A 17,655-nucleotide genomic window follows, 5' to 3' on the forward strand; every position below is an offset into this window, starting at 1 on the left:
GGGTTCAATTCCAGTACCACACATATACATTAAAAAAAAATTGTATTCATATTCTTTTTCTAATTGAGTAGGCTGTCACCCCATTGTTATTTTATTTATTAAATTTATCCTCTGTTCTCTAATTTCTTTTTGGAATGTGGGGCGCTGGGGATGAACATAGACCCGGCACTCCACTCTGCTGCTGCCCTGCACCCTCAGCCCTGCCTCACTGATTTGAAGGCCACCTGTCATGTGTTCCTGTAAGTGTGTGATCTGTTTCTGGGCTTGATCTTTTTTGCTGGTTTATTTGTATATCCATTGCTCACTATTCCAATTATTATAACTTTATAAGGATCTTTACTATCTCATGGAACTAATCCTCATTCTTCTTCAAAATTGTCATGGATGTTCCTGGTGAATTTCTGGTGAATTCTAGAATCAGCTCTTGTGATTTTTGTTGAAATGGTACTACATTTTAAAATGAAATTGGGGAGAAAAGTGTCCTTGGTAATCTTTCTTTCTTTTTTTTTTTTTTTTTTTTTTTTTTTTGGTACTGGGAATTGAACCCAGGGGCACTTTACTACTGAGCCACATATCCAGCCCTTTCTATTTTTTATCTTGAGGCAGGTCTCACTAAGTTGCTGAGGCTGGCCTCAAACTTGTGATCCTCCTGCCTCCTGAGCCACTGGGATTACAGCTGTGTACCACCACGCCCAGTGCAATTGTGTTTTATTTGCTTGACTTTCTTCTGTCCCTTGAAGCAATTCTTCTCCCAGATTTTTCATTAGACTTTAAAAAATTTCCCCACATACTGTCAACTCATGACATAATCTATCAGGTCTGTTTTCAACATGATAAAAGAGTCTGTTTGCTGTGGTCTGAACAGTTCACATCTTGAGATCTTCCTTCACCATCATCCTATTACTTTTCTTGGCTTCTCTTCTACTTTTTTGGCTAGTACTTGGGTAACACCTCTTCATCTTTCTTGGTTTTCTTCCGTGTTTTGTTGGAGCACATCCTTTAATAACTTCCTGAAAAGGAAGTGGATCTGATCTTAACCAGATGTATGAACATTTGCCTAATAGCTCTGTTGTCAATACACTTGTCACCTGTCCTCTCGTACATTTCCTGCCATCTGGATGTGGGAAGCCACTTGACTGACACAGGTAGCAAGCGATCTAAGAGGATCTTCTCTCACTTTTTTTTTTTTTTTTTTTTTCTGGTACTAGAGATTGAACCCTAGGACACTCAACCACTGTGCCACATCCCAAGTCCTTTTAATTTTTTATTTTGAGACAGAGTCTAAGTTGCTTAGGACCGTGCTAAGCAGCTAAGGCTGGTCTTGACTGTGATCTTCCTGCCTCAACCTCCCAAGTTGTTGGTATTACAGGTGTGCACCACAGCACCTGACTCTCACCTCCTTTTTAAACCTCCACCTTGAAACTTTGTGTCTGTAAGCCTTCCTGGCCTTTTTGAAGTTCTGTGTTATGCATGGACTTATTTCTTTTCTCTATCTCCCTCAGGAGGCATATAGGTTTCAGTCTTCTCCTGTATGCTAAGTTACTACCATTTGCGCATTTGTTTTCTGATGTCCAAAATTTTGTTAATGTGTCTCATTTTTTGTCCACTCTTATATCATTTTTTTTGTCCCTTTGTGGCTTTGTACCTAATTTGTTTCCAATCATTTTTATTTGGGTTCGGGAGAGCATGGAGGTAAACGATCTGTTTTCAATCCATTTTAACCTAAGTTTATTTTCCAATTGTTGCTGGTACATCAGAATGCTGGTAGTTTTTAAAAATAGACCCTGAAGTGTCTGGTGGTTTTCAGAATCTCTTGGATTTGGGGGGTAGACGGTTGTATTGTGTGAGGTTGTCAGTTGTGTCTCCTTTCACATTCCACATATTATTTATTTTTATTGTGGGATCATGAGTCCAGTATTGAGAAGAAACTGGTGGCGGTGGTGACTAGCCTTGTCTTATTCCTGACTTTAACAAAATAACCTGCCATGTTTTCCATTAAGTGTGAGGTTTATTTTAATTTTTGGTAATTATGATTTGCTTGACCAAGAAAACGTCTTTCTCTTCCCAGTTGGCAAGAAGTTTTAACCACACGTGCATGATGAGTTTTGTCATGTGTTTATTCTGCATATAGATTATCCTGTATTTTTTTTTTTTTTTTTGCATTTATTTGTTTGTTTATTGGTACTGGGGATTGAACCTGAGGGACTTTGTCACTGAGCTACATCCCCAGCCATTTTTATTTTATTTTTTTTTTTATTTTGAGACAGAGTCTCATTAAGTTGCTTAGGGCCTCACCAAGTTGCTGAGGCTGGCCTTGAGCTTGCAATCTTCCTGTCTCAGCCTCCCAAGTTGCTAGCATTATAGGCATGTACCACCACACCCAGGTACTGTTCTCTTTGTTCAGTGAGTTTTCTGATGTTTTAACATTTCTGCGTTTCCAGGATTTGCTAATGCATGTTTCCATTTTTTTTTTACATTTATACCCTAAGTGAGGTTAGGAGGCAGGCTTTTAAGTTCCTTTCTTTCTATATTGTTCTTATTTGAAGTGCTATCAAGGTATTATAAAAGGAACTGAGTGTTTTCCTCTTGATTTGTGGATTACATAGTTCAAATGTTATCTTTTTCTTAAAGATTTAAGAAAACTAATCAGTAAAACCACATAAAGCCATTACAGTTTCTCAAGGTAGATTTTCTGACTGCTGGATCAATTCCTTTGAAGATTATAGATCTATGCAGGTTTTCTATTTCCTCTTGAGTCAATTTGAAAATTGCTACTTTTTTCTGGGAAATTTTTCTAAGTTGTAAAAGAAAAAAAATAACCAAGTAGCTCTAGGACTTGTACAAAAATAGCATGTCTAGCTGATTCATGCTACCAACACCTAGAAGGTGGAGAGAAGAGATCAAAGGCAAGGCATCCTGGGATTTTTGTATTATTCAAAAGGAGAAAAGAGCTATTGATTAACTTTCTGCTTGAAGTCGAGTGTCCGTGTTAACAATGTCAATGTAACCACCTAAGTCAAATAAATGGACTCTACAAATGCCCAGTTTGTCAGAGGAAATGGGAATACAGAAATAACAATCAATCCAATAGAAACAAAATCGGAGAGAGCAGAAAATGCAGAGAAAAGCCTAAAAAGGAGAAAGCGTGTTCTTCGGGTGACCTTTTGGTAGCACTCATCCAAGGACACCCACATACTCTCTGTACCCCAATTTTCCCCTCACACTGCACACATCTACCACACAGCAGCATGATTATATGTTTGCTGTCTTTCTCTTACCAGAAAGAGTTCATTGTATATTCTCAGTGCCTGACATATCATAGGTGCTCAGTATGTGTTTTGATAGCAAGATAAGCAGATAAATAAATGATCTGATAAGCAAATAATTCTTGATGTGTTATTCTGCCAGGACTACAGGGAAGCATTTTAATCTGAGATTGCATTGGTTGGTCAGTGAGTTAGGAAATGGAGGAAGTCATTGCAGTCTTGAATTCAACTGGGGAAAAGGTCAGTGTGAGATGCCTCCACTGGAACTGCCTCTAAGTCCCTGAACTGTCTGTGTTGCCATTATGTACTTGATCAGTGCCTGGCAGAACCTGGAGATTCCCTTGCATCCCTAATAGCCTGTATGCTTGAAATTAGTGCTTCTCAAAGATGAGTGTGTGACAATTCACCTGGGGCTGAGGTTAGAATGTAGTCTGATGAAGGAGGAGTCTGGATGCTGTGTTCATAAGCTCACTGGTTGGCCATTCTGTAGACCATGCTTTTAATAGCAAGCCAGTGCAAGTGACTATGCTGAGACTCTCCCAGGTGCTTGTGGATGACAGAATGGAGAATGAGCTCAAATCACACCTCTTCCAGGATTGTTAGGATCCAGCCCTACACTGTCTCCTTGACCTCAAACTGTGAATCGTGGAACGGGCTGTCTCCAGCTCTGTCCCAGCCCCTGGGGTGGAATTAGCTCAGTGAGGTACCTGCCTACTGATCACACTCTCCCTCCTTTTCCTGTTTCTCAGGCTGAGCCACATAGCCTGTTGGGACATGTCACATCCTGGGAAGCCCTCATCTCTGCGATTCTCATGTCACTTTTCACTGTTCTCCAGCCCCATCACACTTTATCTTTGCCATCAAAATCCCATTTCCTTGTCTTATTCCAGCTAGCTAGCTTCTACCTTGCTGTCACTCTGGTCCCCCTAGGCAAGAGGGCCATCTTTCCCATTTGCATTAACTGCCTGCCCTGGGCAAGACAGAGGCAGCCTCAGTGTGTACATTTGGGATGATGACATGAGCCAGAGAACGATGACACTCACTTTCTTATTTCTTCTTAGTTCCCAGTCTTTACAGAAATGGCACAAAACCAGTGGGAATTCCCCCTATTGCAGATAAGCCACTAATGCACCATCCTAGGGCCAGATAGACCATGTGGGACAGCCCTTTCCTGAACCCCACACCCCAGGCCTCTCTCCCTGCTCTTTCTGCTGTCATGTCATGTCTAGGAAATGGTGTTGGCAAGTGGTCCTTTCTGCTCTTTTACCTTATTGACTCCTGCAGGGTGGGGAAGGTTTGTGGACAGAAAGATCATTCTTTCAGGAAATGATAGAACATGGGGTTTGTAAGGCTGTGGTTTGGTTGCAGGGTTTTACAGAAAGCATATTTAAGCTAGAAGAACCTTGGACACAGCTGCAAAACCTGAAACTTGAATGTCTTTCAGAGTTGTCTCTAGGCCTTGGTTCAGGGAAGCCTGTCCCGATTCTCTTCCATGGGTACTCATGGACATGGGAAGCCTTGACCTTTACACATTCTTGGGAGAAGGCGTGGAAGTGGGTCACGGACATGGAGCCCATTCTGCATTCCCTCTAGCACAGATGCCATGGAATGGACAACAGTTAAAGCAGGGGCTGCTGGCAGGGGTCTTGTGCTGGCTTCGTGTTGTGGGGTCCCAGCCTTTCCTAATTCCTGAACCTCTACTGAACAAGCTGAGGGCTGGGTAGGACCTGGGCCAGGCAGGTGACAGTGCTGAGTGAGGCAGGAGTAGCCTGGTAAGCAGACATCTGCACTGTCCTACTGGTGCGCATTAGAATTACTTTGCAAGGTTTAAAAGAAGCTGGTCTCTATTTCTTCCCAAGACCCAGGCTTAGTGTGAGTATTCCTGAGTGATTCTCCTGGGCAGCCAGCGTAGCAAACTAGAGCAGTAAAGGTTGAAGAAGGTGGCAGCATTTCTCCTCATCCCGCCTGTAGCAACTTCAGTATGGCCTTCCTGATTTTCAAGAGGCGGTTGAAATCTTTATGTTTTCAGGGGAACTAACTGGTTTTATGTACGTTGGTAATATTTTTCTAAAGTTCTGCAGGCCAAGCAAAGCAAGAGAGCTAGATTCAGCCCATGGTCCAGTATGTAGGCTCTGGTCTGCAGGGTAAGCCCTCGCCTGCCTGACACTGACTTCAGCTGGACTGGGTTCCATGTTGCTGGTCATTCTCTGCAACATGTGGGTGCTTTCTCCACTTTCACCCCATTTCCTCTTCTTGGTCCCAGCTCTTAAAAATAATGTTTACTGGGCACAGGCCCTGGGTGATCCACATTATCCCACAACAGCCCTGTGTGATGTGTATTATTTTTGGTCTTATTTCTCAGATGTGGGAATTCACTTGGCCAAGGAGGTGGTGGAGCCAGTACTCCAGGCCAGGTCTGTTTGCTTCATAAACTCTGGGTCACATCCATGGCCTATGCTGCTTGGAGTTCTTCAGTGACTGCTGACTTGGTGTCTGGGGAAGTCCACTGATGGCTTCCAAGTAGGGCCCTCTAACCTGCTTAGGTTATTTCTTAGAGTTCATGACTGAACTGGAAGGTGTCTTAATGCCAGGCTGGAAGATAGTGCGGGGTCAGAATGGGGAAGTGAGGATCTAAGATTTAGTCCCTAATTTTTACAGAAATGGAAGCAGAAAGTAGGAATGAAGAGAGAGCAGGAAGCCAGGCTGGGAGCAATCAAGGGGGCTGGTATATCTGCCCCGGCTGGTGGTGGGTGGTGGCATGACTCCTGGGGCTTAGTATCCTCCAAAGCTGGAGAACAAGTAAGAGTGAATGGGGGAGAAGGAGCGAGAGCAAGTCTCTGGACTGAGGGTGGAGAGGTTGAATGCTCAGGAAGCTGGGAGGCCCTGCTGGGAGTAGGGAGCCTGACAGGCAGGTGGAACAGTGCCTGTGGTATAGATGGCGTTTCCCCAGGTGCTTGCCAGGATGGATTTAGATGGTCTCCAGGCAAGATGCTCAGCACCAATGAGTCACATCAAGGGAAGGTATTCCTGTTTTATTTTTCTTTCTCTGCTTATGATTATGGTGGGGAGAAAGTTCCAGGTGGTGCTGGGTGAAAGAAAGTCTTAGCAGGAAACAATATCCAGCCAGGATTGAATATCCTTGCTTGGTTTTCATTGTGATTATTTTGAGGGCTACTGTCAATTTCTGGCAAATGGTTTTTCTGTTGGAGGTGAATATAAATTTTTTGGTTCGATCACTTTTTAAAGAAAAGTATGGAGTCAACTAAATATATTAGTAAGCAAAAACAATAGGATGAGATTATACTCAAATTATATGGGGCTCAATGAAAGATAGCTTCCCAAGAGGCAGTGGATATGGGAGTTAAAGGTCTCTGGTTGGAGGGCCAAATGGACCAGAGTTCAAACCCATTAGCAGCATGACCTTGGGCAAGTCATTTCATGTCTTCAAGCTGTGGCTGACTCTGTTGTAAAACATTAATATTAATATGTGAACTGCCTGAGTGTCAAGTGCTTGGCCCAGTGCCTGGCACAGAGTCATAATCAGTGGCACTTGTTACTGTATTCAGTGTTCATTGACATGAAATATTGAATTCAGAAGCCAGTGTTCATGGACTCACACATGCTTGGCACAGGCTGGATTTGTTGTCAGGATTCTGCCACTGGAGGGGCCAGCCAGCAGGGGAGATTCCCTTCTGAAGAACATTCTATAGCCAATGTTCATAGCTGGCTGGACTCTGCTCTCTGTAGAAGGGCTTCCTTGTGGTGTTGCCCCCCAGCTGGTGTCTGGGAAGTTGATTTTAGGAAGAATTTCCACTATTCTGTGAATGATAAGGGTGGCTCTTCTCTGACCTGTTTGTCTACATGATATGGTTTCTGCTGGAAACCTGCAATTTGGCTACATGCTGGGAAGGAGATGCCTGTGATCAGCCCCCAGCAAAAACCCTGGACACTGAGTCTCTCCTGAGTTTCCCTGACAGGTTACATGTCACGCATGCTGTCACCACTCACTGTTGGAGGAATTAAGGAAGGCAGGCTTATGTGACTGCCCTGGGAGAGGACTTGACTAGGTGAGGATTCTTGGGACTTGTACTGGACTTACTCAGGACCTTGCCCAAGGCTCCATGTCCCTTCACTGATTTTGCTTTGAATCCTCGGGCTGAAATAAATCCAAACCTGGAGAACAAACATAATGATGAATTCTGTGAGTTCTTCTAGCCTATCATCAAACTTGGGGTATGGTCTCAGGTGCCCCCAACGTAGCTTTTCTCTGTCTTTAGCTCTGGGAAGAAGATCAGAGCTCCATCCAGATAGAGGTCTCTTAGAGTTGGAGGAAAAGGGCATTATGGGGTTGATGTTGCTCCTGGAAAGAGCCTTCCTGTTGAGAGCATGTGGGGGGCTACCTTTTTGGGGTGCTGGTGTTATGTCACTGTACTTTTTACAAAACAACTTTGAAAGAGTTGGGAGAGTGTCAGGCATAGTGGCATACACCTGTATCCCGCTGAGGTAGGAGGATCACAATTTTGACACCAGTCTCAGCAACTTAGTGAAACCCTTTCTCAAAGTAAAAAATAAAAAGGACTGGGGGTGTAACTCAAGTGTAAAATGCCCTTGGGTTCAATCCCCACTACTGGGAATGGGGAAGGTTTGGGGAAAAGTGTTGGGTTGTTGTTTTGTTTTGTTTTGTTGTTAAGTATAGGGCTTAACTCTGTCATTCATGCTAAATCTCTGAAGTACAGAGTACAACACCAAATTATTTGTTTTTACAAGTGACCAGGATAAGGACCCTTGGTTTGGCACTGATAATATTAGAGGCACCACACCCTGGTTCTTTACAGCATTTAACAGTGACCACACCTTGGTGGTTGGTGTCAAAATTAAGGAATGTGGACATCAGCTTTCTTCCAAGGGATCTGACTCAGTTAAGGAAGCTGCTTGTCACTTGATCTCTGCTCAGTCTTCCAGGAGATGGTTTATGATCTCTGGTCATGTACACCCTGAGCCAGGGCCAGCAGTGTATCCAGATCATCCAGGCTGTATTTCCAAAGGACTGTCTTGCTCCAAGGGTAACATTAGAAGACATTCCTGGCTTAAGGTTGGGGGTGTGTGACCTGTGTGGATCATCAGGTAGGTATTCAGCCATGGTGCCATCGACCTTCTGCTGGGACTCTCCTCTAGCCAGTGGGGATGAGAGGTGCTGGGACTGGGGTAAGCTCAGAGAGGTGGGGCTCTTGCTCATGGGCCTGAGGGAGTGAAGGAGGTTGGACTGAAATGGGAGGTAGAGGAGACTCAGCTGACGTGACTGGGATTTGGTCCCACCCTCTCTCATCAGAGCATCCTGTTCAGGATGGAAGCAGAATGTGGGGTTGGAAGAAGCAGCAAGGGCCAACCAATTTAAAATGCTTGGTGTAGATTAACTCATTTAATCCTTACCAGAGGTATTAATAATAATAATGTTGTTACTAGTCCCATTTTCATGGGAATTGCCTATGCTAAACACTGTCCAAAAAGATCAAGTGACTTGCCCAGGGAGAGTCTGGATTTGAACCCAAGCAGTCTGGCTCCCAAATTCATTGTCTTCACCACTACCTTGTGAGGTCTTGGTGATCTATAAATGGTCTCCTCCCATTCAGTGAGCCTGACAACCGAAGTTGATCATGGCTGCCAGGGTGCCTTGAAACTAATAGTGACATTAGAGACTTTATGTACTAGTTGCATGTTTGTTTGTTTTCCTGATAGATCTTGAAGTAAATAGGAAACTGTTTATAACACAAACCTCAGCCCACTTGCATCCTCTTGGATACTACCTGAAGGGGTCACCTTGGTGCCTCAAGGGCTAAGGGAACCTTGATTCTTTGAGGGAAACTCTGTTTACTGCTTTGCTTGCTGAGCCTGGTCTGCAGACCACAGGGGAAGCCTGGGAGTCTAGTTTTGGTCACTGTCTTTGCCCAGAGCCATTTCTGCTCTGTAGCATGTGCATGTCCTGACAAAGCCCTTCCATGTGGCTCGCACAGCCTTTGGGTTGTGATCAGAGCTGAGCGTGTTAACAGTGGCACGTCTCATGTACAGCTGCAAAGAGAGGATGGGCTGACTTGGCCTGATAGGGAAGCAGCTGATAAGGGCTTGTCCATCTCCTAATCTCTAGAACTGGGAAATATTCTTTATTTGGAAAGGGGTCTTTGCAGATGTAAGTAGTTACAGATCTTGAGGAGATCATCCTGGATTATGTGGGCAAGCCCCAAATGCATTCACAAGTGATCCAATGAGAGGGAAGCCCAGGGAGACTAGACTCCACATGGATGAGGAGGAGCAGAACCAGGAAGTCAGAGGAGAGGAATACACCCACAAGCCCAGGAATGCCAGCAGCCACCAAGAGCAGGAGAGGCAAGAACTGGATTTTCCCTGAGAACATCTAGAGGGAGTACAGTCCTGCTGCTGCTGATTTCAGACATCTGTCCTTCAGAACTGTGATAGAATATAGTTTTGTTGCTTTAAGACACCAAATGTCAAGCTTGTGGTGATTTGTTGTAGCTGCCAAACGAGGGATTTAGAAATGTACGTCTTTGGGAGATGGTCTTGCCCATATAGACTGAAGAAAGGAACCAAAGCTCTAAATTCTCCCTGCTTTGTGTTCTTTTAGCTTTGAGTGTCACTATTCCTATAATACCTTGGCCCTTACCAAGGGAACATTAGACAAGATTCTTTCTCTTAGATATTATAGAAATACCATTCAAATTAGCTTCAAAATAAAGTGGAGTTTCTGGATTGGTATAACAAACATTCCTAGACATCTCAACTTCAGGCATGAGTTGATCAAGGGGCTTAGTCAATATCCTACAGTTGGTTCTCTTTTACTGCTTCCCTGTCTTTCTCACCACTCCATTTTCTTCTGCATTGATTCCATTATTAATGAGGTTTCTTAGGAGAGGTGCAGGTGACCATCAGTTAGCATCTTCAGCTTACGGTCTATCATCATCCTACCGCATTTCGCTAATAATTCCAACAAGAGTCCAGGGATTCATCCTCAGATGGCTGACTTGGATCATATACTCATCCTGACCCATTCTGGCTGGGGGATTAGATGTGCTAATTGGCCAGGTTGGAGTCACTTGTCCCCACAAACTGAGCATTGAGAATGGGGAAAGGTGGTTTCCAAAGGAAAGTTCAATCTGAGCAGAAGCAGGGGTGTGGACAGCAGCTGGCCAGGCAAGCAAGCTTATGGGTGCTACTGATTGCTTCGGGCCTGGTGGTTGCAGGGGCTGAAAAGATGCCTTTGGAACCCACACTGGTTTATGGGCCACCGGATTTTATCCAGGGTATGTTTGGAAATGCAAGATCATGCTGAGCAGTTTCCCCTTGGTCCCAGCCTCTGACACAGGGGTCCCAAGTATGAAGCACATAGTCTCAGCCCTACGTGTTGGGGAGCCCAGGAGAGAAAGAAACTGATTCAGGAGGCCCCAGGAGGCAGAGGATGGAGGGATAGAGCTGAGAAGCTACAGCAGCAGCTGTTGCCACTGCCACTGGGACTTTACATTTGAAAACCCTGCTCTCAAAGCATCTTTCAACTTCTTTTGGCATTTACATGACTTATGTTTGGTCTGGGAGGGCTGGTTTGGGAAATGGGAAAGGGAAGTGGGGGCAGGCAGTCCTGCTACAATGGGGCTCTTTTTGGCTGCTGTCTTCAGAGGTGGGGAGGTGACTCACTGGGGGCATTGAGGCTACAAAGGAACTGCTGTGGCCGGATGGAGGGGAAGTGCTTCCTTTGCCCCTTCACTGCCCCTTGCAAGTGGGAGCCCTGGGCCTGGAGTCCTGAAGGAGGCACTTGGTCAGGGAGGCCGACAAGCTGTTGAGCAGAGCTAGATGGTGGCCAGGAAGCTACTGTGGTGAACAAATAAGAGGAGAGGAGCAGAGGGGTTCCAGAGCTGCACATGCAAGGGTCAGCCTCAGTTGTCGTGCCTTGTTAACAGCATGACCTTGGAAGAATCCTCATTCTGACAAAGCCTCAAGACCACTTGGTCCAATGCCAGTGCTGCCCTGCCTCGCTTTAAATGTGTGCATAGTCCTGGGGCAAGTGACAAACCTATCAGCCGCAGTTTCGCCCTCTGTAAAACACAACTTGCATGGTTTCAAGTTACCTGCCTCAGACGTTGAGGTGGATATTAAATGAGCTAATGTACATCAGTGTTTAGAGCAAGGCCTTATAATCATCCCTGAGTTGCACTGACACTGCCTGTGGGCAAAGATCTTCTGTCCTCTTACCTCTGAGGTATCAGGGTCCAGAAGAACGTTCGGCACATACTCGTGGGCATGCAGCAAGTATTTGTGGGATAAATGAACAAATGCCCAGTGTTCCTATAGCAGATGTCTTGTCACAGGCTATCCCAAGTCTCAGGCTATCTCAGACATTGTGTCATGACTACCTAGATCCATTGCTTCTGTGCTTTGGAGCAGAGATGGTGGCTTTAGCAGAAATGCTGACCAATTGCAACAGAGAAGTTAAATGAGTGCTTCACTGTGCCAAGTGCAGGGGGCTGTCCTGGGGTGTAGGGTTTACACACACACACACACACACACACACACACACACACACACGCCATTGTTTTATGGAAGTGAGAGGGAGCCCTGCCTGACTGTTCTTTCGGGGAAACCCTATGAAACCTAACAAGCCACACTTCTGCTATATGCCTTCTTGACCCAATGTAGGAAACCCAGCCAGCAAGTGAGGCACAGAGAACAGGAAGGGTTTGCCTTTGCTGCAGAGAAAACCTGATTCCAGCCTGGCCAGTTAGTGCATCCATCCAATCCCCCCTGGCCAGAGTGGACCAGAATGGACATATGACCCAAATCAGTCATCTGGGGCTGAATCCCTGGACTCTTGTTGGAATTATTAGGGAAAAGAGGTATGATGATGATAGTCTTTTCTTCTATCTTTTAATTGTAAACCATATATAAAAATAACTTTAATGAAGTATGCTATAATTGTCAATAATAAAAAGCAGTCAAATTGCTTCTTTTTTATATATTTTTTAGTTGTCAATGGATCTTTTATTTCAATTATTCATTTATATGTGGTGCTGAGGATCAAACCCAGGGCCTCACACATGCCAGGCAAGCGCTCTACCACTGAGCCACAACTCCAGCCCTCAAATTGCTTCTTAATCATAAAGATTTGACCTATACTGCTTTTATCCATGTGAATAAAGACCGTGTGAGTGTCTTATAAGATTTCACAACTCCTAAAAAACTGTTAATGTTTTTTAAATTAAGGGGGAATCTGTCCTTTCTGTGTCCCCTCCCCCTGTGTCTGCACGGGGGAACAGGGCCTCCTGAGCACCTCTGCCCTTCCCCAGGCTGCTCTGTGTACTAAAGGCCTCACCCAAAGAGCGAAGGACTCCTCTGGTTGCCCACAGCATCCTGGGGTGCCAGAGGGCATTTGGGGAGCGGACAGATCTGCAGGGTCATTAGGAATTAGCGTAAGCTTACTGGTGGCTCAGCATTTCTGAGGGAGAGAAGAAAGGAAGAGAGGGAATGGAACACGGGCCACTCCAGCCACCTCGTATCAGGGATTTCAGTGACCACAAAGCAACCCACCAGCAAAGCAGAATTAGCTATGCTGTGTGAAGTTACTCATGTAGAGAGATTTAAATGATCTATGTCCACTGCATCCCTGTGGCTCCTATCTGCAAGGTACATTCTATACATTTTTCAAGTTTTAGATTGTCAGTGTTAATCTGTACCATGGCTTCTCAGCCTGGGCACTATTGACATTTTGGGCTAGATCATTCTTGCCTGTGGGTGAGTGGCCCTGTGCACGGCAGGATGTTGAGCAGCATCCCTGTCCTCTGTTCACTAGATGCCGGTGGCCTCCTGTGGGAGGCACCATAAAAACTACCCCCTCCAAAAGATGTCCATGTCCTAATCTTTGGAAACTGTGTATCTGAGTGTGTGTTGGGTTATAGGCCAAGGAGAATTCAAGTTGTAGATGGACTTAAGGCTGCAAATCAGCAGACTTTGAGATGGAGAAATTATCCTGGATCATGTGGATGGTCCTTATAAGTGGAAGACAGAGATGGAAGTGCGAGAACCAGAGAGAGAGCAGCATAAAGAGGCCCTCACCTGCCACTGTTGGCCTCAAAGATGGAGGAAGGGGCCTTGGGCCAAGGAATGGGGCAACCTTTGGAAGCTGGAAAAGACATGGGAACAGATTCTTCCCTCATAGCTGCCAGAAAGAATGCAGCCCTGCCAACACCTTTATCTTCACCCAGAGAAACCCACTTGTGAACCACAGAAATCTCAGGATATATGTATGTTGTTCTAAGACACTAAGATTGTTCTAGCAGCTGTAGGGAACTAAGCCTACCTCTCCCACCCTTATTGTGACAACAGTAAACATCTCCAAATATTGCTAAACAAGTCCTGGGAGGCAAAATCACCCTTGGTTCAGAAACACTGGCTACGCAGAGCGCCATCTTGTTTCCCTAGAAACAGAGGAGTCTTCTGTGTTTGCCGATGAGAACGAGGTAGAAGCTGGGACACCCAGCTGGGCTCGCTCTGAGAGGAAGGAGCCCAGGGTGGGAAGGAGGGTGGGTGCCGTGGCTGTCCCCTGCCCCAGTTCCCCCCAGAGGCTCCTGAACTGTCACTCTGTCATTAGCAATGCAGTATTCCTGTCGGTGCTTGTACATCTTTGGATGAAAGTAGAAAAGAAGCTGAACTATCTTCAACTGCACCATAAAAGAGAATATAAAAAACTCCATAAAACACTAAAATGTCAGCCACAGCAGGATTGCTAGCTGAGACCTTGGCAAAGAAGGACAGACAACAGGCCAGGCGCCCCGGGCACTGTTTGTGGGAGTCATGGGAGCAGAAGAGCGGACAGGGGAACCCAACCCGAGCTGGGGGCCACCAAGCCTGGGCTCTGGGCCAAATACACAGCTCCCTAGTTTCTGGAGCCCAACCCTGATGCTGTAATTCTGTTTATTTTGCTGAATGTGAAATCCATCTGGTTCTGATTTCTTCCTTGTAATCCGTCATCTCTGTGTGGCTTCGGAGCCAGCCACCATGCAGAGTGTCTTTGAAGTTGTTGTTTTGGGGAAGGTAGGAAGTTGTGCTCTTCGAGGGTTCAGGGGACAGTGTTGAGGTTCACATGTGATTTGAGAACTGTCCCAGAAGTTGAGAGAGGCCAGTGGACTGGTAGAGTGGATTCTGGTCCTGGCTTATGAGACCAGGTGGGTCAGATGGGAGAGGAGTTTGCAGAACCCATGGTAGATTTGCACAGCCAGAGGTCCCCTGTGGTCCTCAGCTTAGGGCACGGGTACTTTTATTTCAAGATGTCTCAGGACAGTCAGATGGAACTGTGACTTTTGACTTCTCCCTGCCTATCATATTTGCAGCAGACTAAATGCAGGGGCGGAGGAGATGCAGACAAGGAGAAGGCTGTGAGCAAGTAGGATATGGAGAAAGATTCAGTTTTTTGACATTAATAGGATGTGGGACAGATTATTCCATGATGGGTTAGTCTAATTGGCATATCCTTGCGAGGGATTCCCAAACTTCAGCATGCATTTGAATTGCTCCTCTGGAAGGCTTGTGCAAACCCAGATTGCAAGGCTCCACCTCTGGAGTTTCTGGCTCAGGAGGTGGTCCTAGTGGGGCCCCAGAGTCTGTACTTTCTAACAAATTCCCAGGTGATGCTGCAGTGATGGTCCAAGGACCACACTTTGAGAACCACTGGTCCAGAAGAAGACAAGGATCTTTACAGTTGAAAATGATATTAGGGGCTGGGGATATAGCTCAGTTGGTAGAGTGCTTGCCTCGCAAGCACAAGGCCCTGGGATCAATCCCCAGCACTGCAAAAAAAAAAAAAAAAAAAAAAAAAAAAAGAAAAAGAAAATGATACTAATAGAAATAGTTCTCAAGACTTAGCTGTTTTGGTATGAGGACCCCTGGTTTGAACTGAATATTCTTGTAAGTATCATCATCTGTGGTTATTTTTTTTTTCTCCAAAGTGAAAGTAACATTTATTTCTTCAATTGTCATACAGTAACGTTGACTTTTTTTGGCATACAGTTCTATGAATTTTATCACATATATAGATTCGTGTAGCCACCCCTGCAGCAAGATGCAGAAGTTCCATCACCCCAAAACTTCCCTTATGTTATTGCTTTGCATTCACACCCTTCCCCACCCAAACCCCTGGTGCATAACCTCTGGTTTTGTCTTTCTGATTTTGTCTTAGAAATGGAATCATACAGTCTGCAACCTTCTGAGATTGGCTTCCCGCTATATTGTACTTTTGAGATGAATTCAAGTGGTTGCATGTATCAGTAGTATGCTAATTATTGCAAATTAGTGTTCCACTGTATGGTATTCCATGGTGGGCTCATTATTCCCTGTTGATCATCTTTGAATGGTTTCTGGTTGGGGACCATTATGACTCAAGCTACTGTGTTGATCAGTTTTCCCTCACCAGAACAAATGTCTGAGTGAGATAGTCAACCAAAGAGAGGAAAGCTTTATTTTGGTTCATAGTTTTGGAGGTTTCGGTCGTGGTTGGCCCCATTGCTTTTGGTCCTGTGGTAAAGTAGCACATCATGGCCAGGAGTAAGTAGTACAGCAAAGATGCTCACCTCAAAGTTGGTGTGCAAGAAAAGGAGGAGGGGGAGGGGGACTGGGGTCCCACCATCTCCTTCAAGGACACACCCCCAATGACCAGAGGACCTCTTAACGCCTCTCAGTAGCACCCTGGGCTAGAGACCAAGCCCCTAAAACTTGGACCTTTGAGGGGCATGTAAAATCCAAACTATAGCCAGGCCTGGTGGTACATGCCTGTAATCCAAGTGATTTAGGAGTTTCAGGCAGGAGGATCTCAAGTTTGAGCCAACCTCAGCAAATTAACAAGGCCCTGTCTCAAAATATAAAATAAATAAATAAAAAGGACTTGGGGTATAGCTCAGAGGTAAAGTACCCCTGGGTATAAACCCCAGTACCAAATAAATAAATACTATAGCCCCTGCTCTGAAGGCTCACCTCTAAGTCTTTAGGCAGACTCTGTTGTCATTTCTTTTGAGTAGATACCTAGTAATGGATGACTGGTCATATAGTATGTGTGGAGTATGATGGAGCAGCTGGGCCCTTTTGCTTTCCCGCCCGTCATATGTAAGAAAGAGTTCCAGTTGTTCTAGATCCTTGCTGGAACTTGGTATTGTTGGTCTTTTTTATTTAAGTCACTCTAGATGCCACGTGATGTCAAAATCTGTACTCGAGCCTCAGAAAGGCTCAGAGTTGTCCAGGACTCTTGGTGGCTCCTGGATGACTAGGATCCTTTGATGTTTTGTACTGAACAGAAGTGACAGTGATTCCCTATGCTGGACCTGGGAACAAGCAGCTTCTATGCTGTACTGGGTGGGGTGCAGGGGGATTCAGCAGTGTCCAAGAGGAACATTAAACAGAGGAAGTGACGGAGGAAAAGATGTGCTTTCTACTGTCATAGAGGCGGAAGGTACTAGACTGCTTCTCCCCACCCCCACCCCTACTTATTGTAAGCCTCAGGCTCAGAGAGGTTAAATAGCCTGCTAAATGTTACTCAGCTGACCAGTGGCCTCTTGACTCTTTGCTTACTGCAGGCAGTGACAGAAGGCTACCTTTGTTTCATTCTTAGTAATGTCACCAGGGCCACAGACTGCCCTGCTGTGGTACTTAAAGAGTAGAACTTTTGCAAATTGATATACCTAGTCAGGATCATCACACTCCTTTAATTGCCTTGGCCTTGGGTCCACCCCAGGCAGGAGCTGGCTTTAGGAAGGAGCTTGTGCAGGGGATGGTGTCCGCAGCTGGAACCAGAGCCGGTGACTTAATGGGGAGGAGGCGATTCATCAGGACGAAGTCCTCCTCTGGAGGCCTTCCCACCCACCCTCAGGGGAAGGGGCCCAGCTGTCCTGGAAGGCTGTGGACATGCTTTTCCAATTGCAGAATACTTCTCTTTCATTTTGAATATCATTTGTTTGGTTGCCACGGCAACGTCAAGTCTCTATTTTAATGCTAACCTGCGTGGTTGCAACTTTCTATATATAAATGCTGCTTTGCACAGTGAATTAGCCGATGCCACTGGGAAGCAGGGGATGTGGAGACAGTGGCAGAAAATGACCAGCGTGTCAGCTTTGCATGAGGACGGACTGCAGGGCTGAGGTGAGTGAGAGCCCAGGACAGGGCTGGTTATCTTTGGTACAGATGCTCAAAACTAATCAGAGCGGGTTGAGCACAAAGTGACCAGGCACTCCTGTGGATGGAGAAGTCTTCCTCGGATAGCCCGGTGCTGGGCTAGGGTTTGGCTGTGCTTCAGAGGGACTCAGGTGACTCTTCTGTTTCCTCCATGCGTCTCCCCTGTATGCCTGCA

The 17,655-nt window shown here is 45.6% G+C and overlaps 1 protein-coding gene across 9 annotated transcripts in view; it reads left to right on the forward strand.

Annotated features, from left to right (window-relative positions):
* Positions 1-17,655, forward strand: part of GAS7 (growth arrest specific 7) — a 229,584-nt gene that overhangs the window by 92,856 nt on the left and 119,073 nt on the right. The window contains exon 1 of one of the 9 annotated variants that reach the window (XM_079134057.1): positions 15,214-17,447. The exons of 7 other annotated variants lie outside the window; for them this stretch is intronic. Coding sequence is in view for 1 of the 2 variants with exons in the window: in XM_079134065.1 (XP_078990191.1) it covers positions 17,424-17,447 (24 nt within the window). In the remaining variant the exon portion in view is untranslated. Of the gene's footprint in view, positions 1-15,213; positions 17,448-17,655 lie in introns of those variants that run through there. One more of the 9 variants, XM_079134065.1, reaches the window with a different exon arrangement.

Source organism: Sciurus vulgaris, assembly GCF_902686455.1.
Source record: "Sciurus vulgaris genome assembly, chromosome: 3".
Taxonomy (NCBI): Eukaryota; Metazoa; Chordata; class Mammalia; order Rodentia; family Sciuridae; genus Sciurus; species Sciurus vulgaris.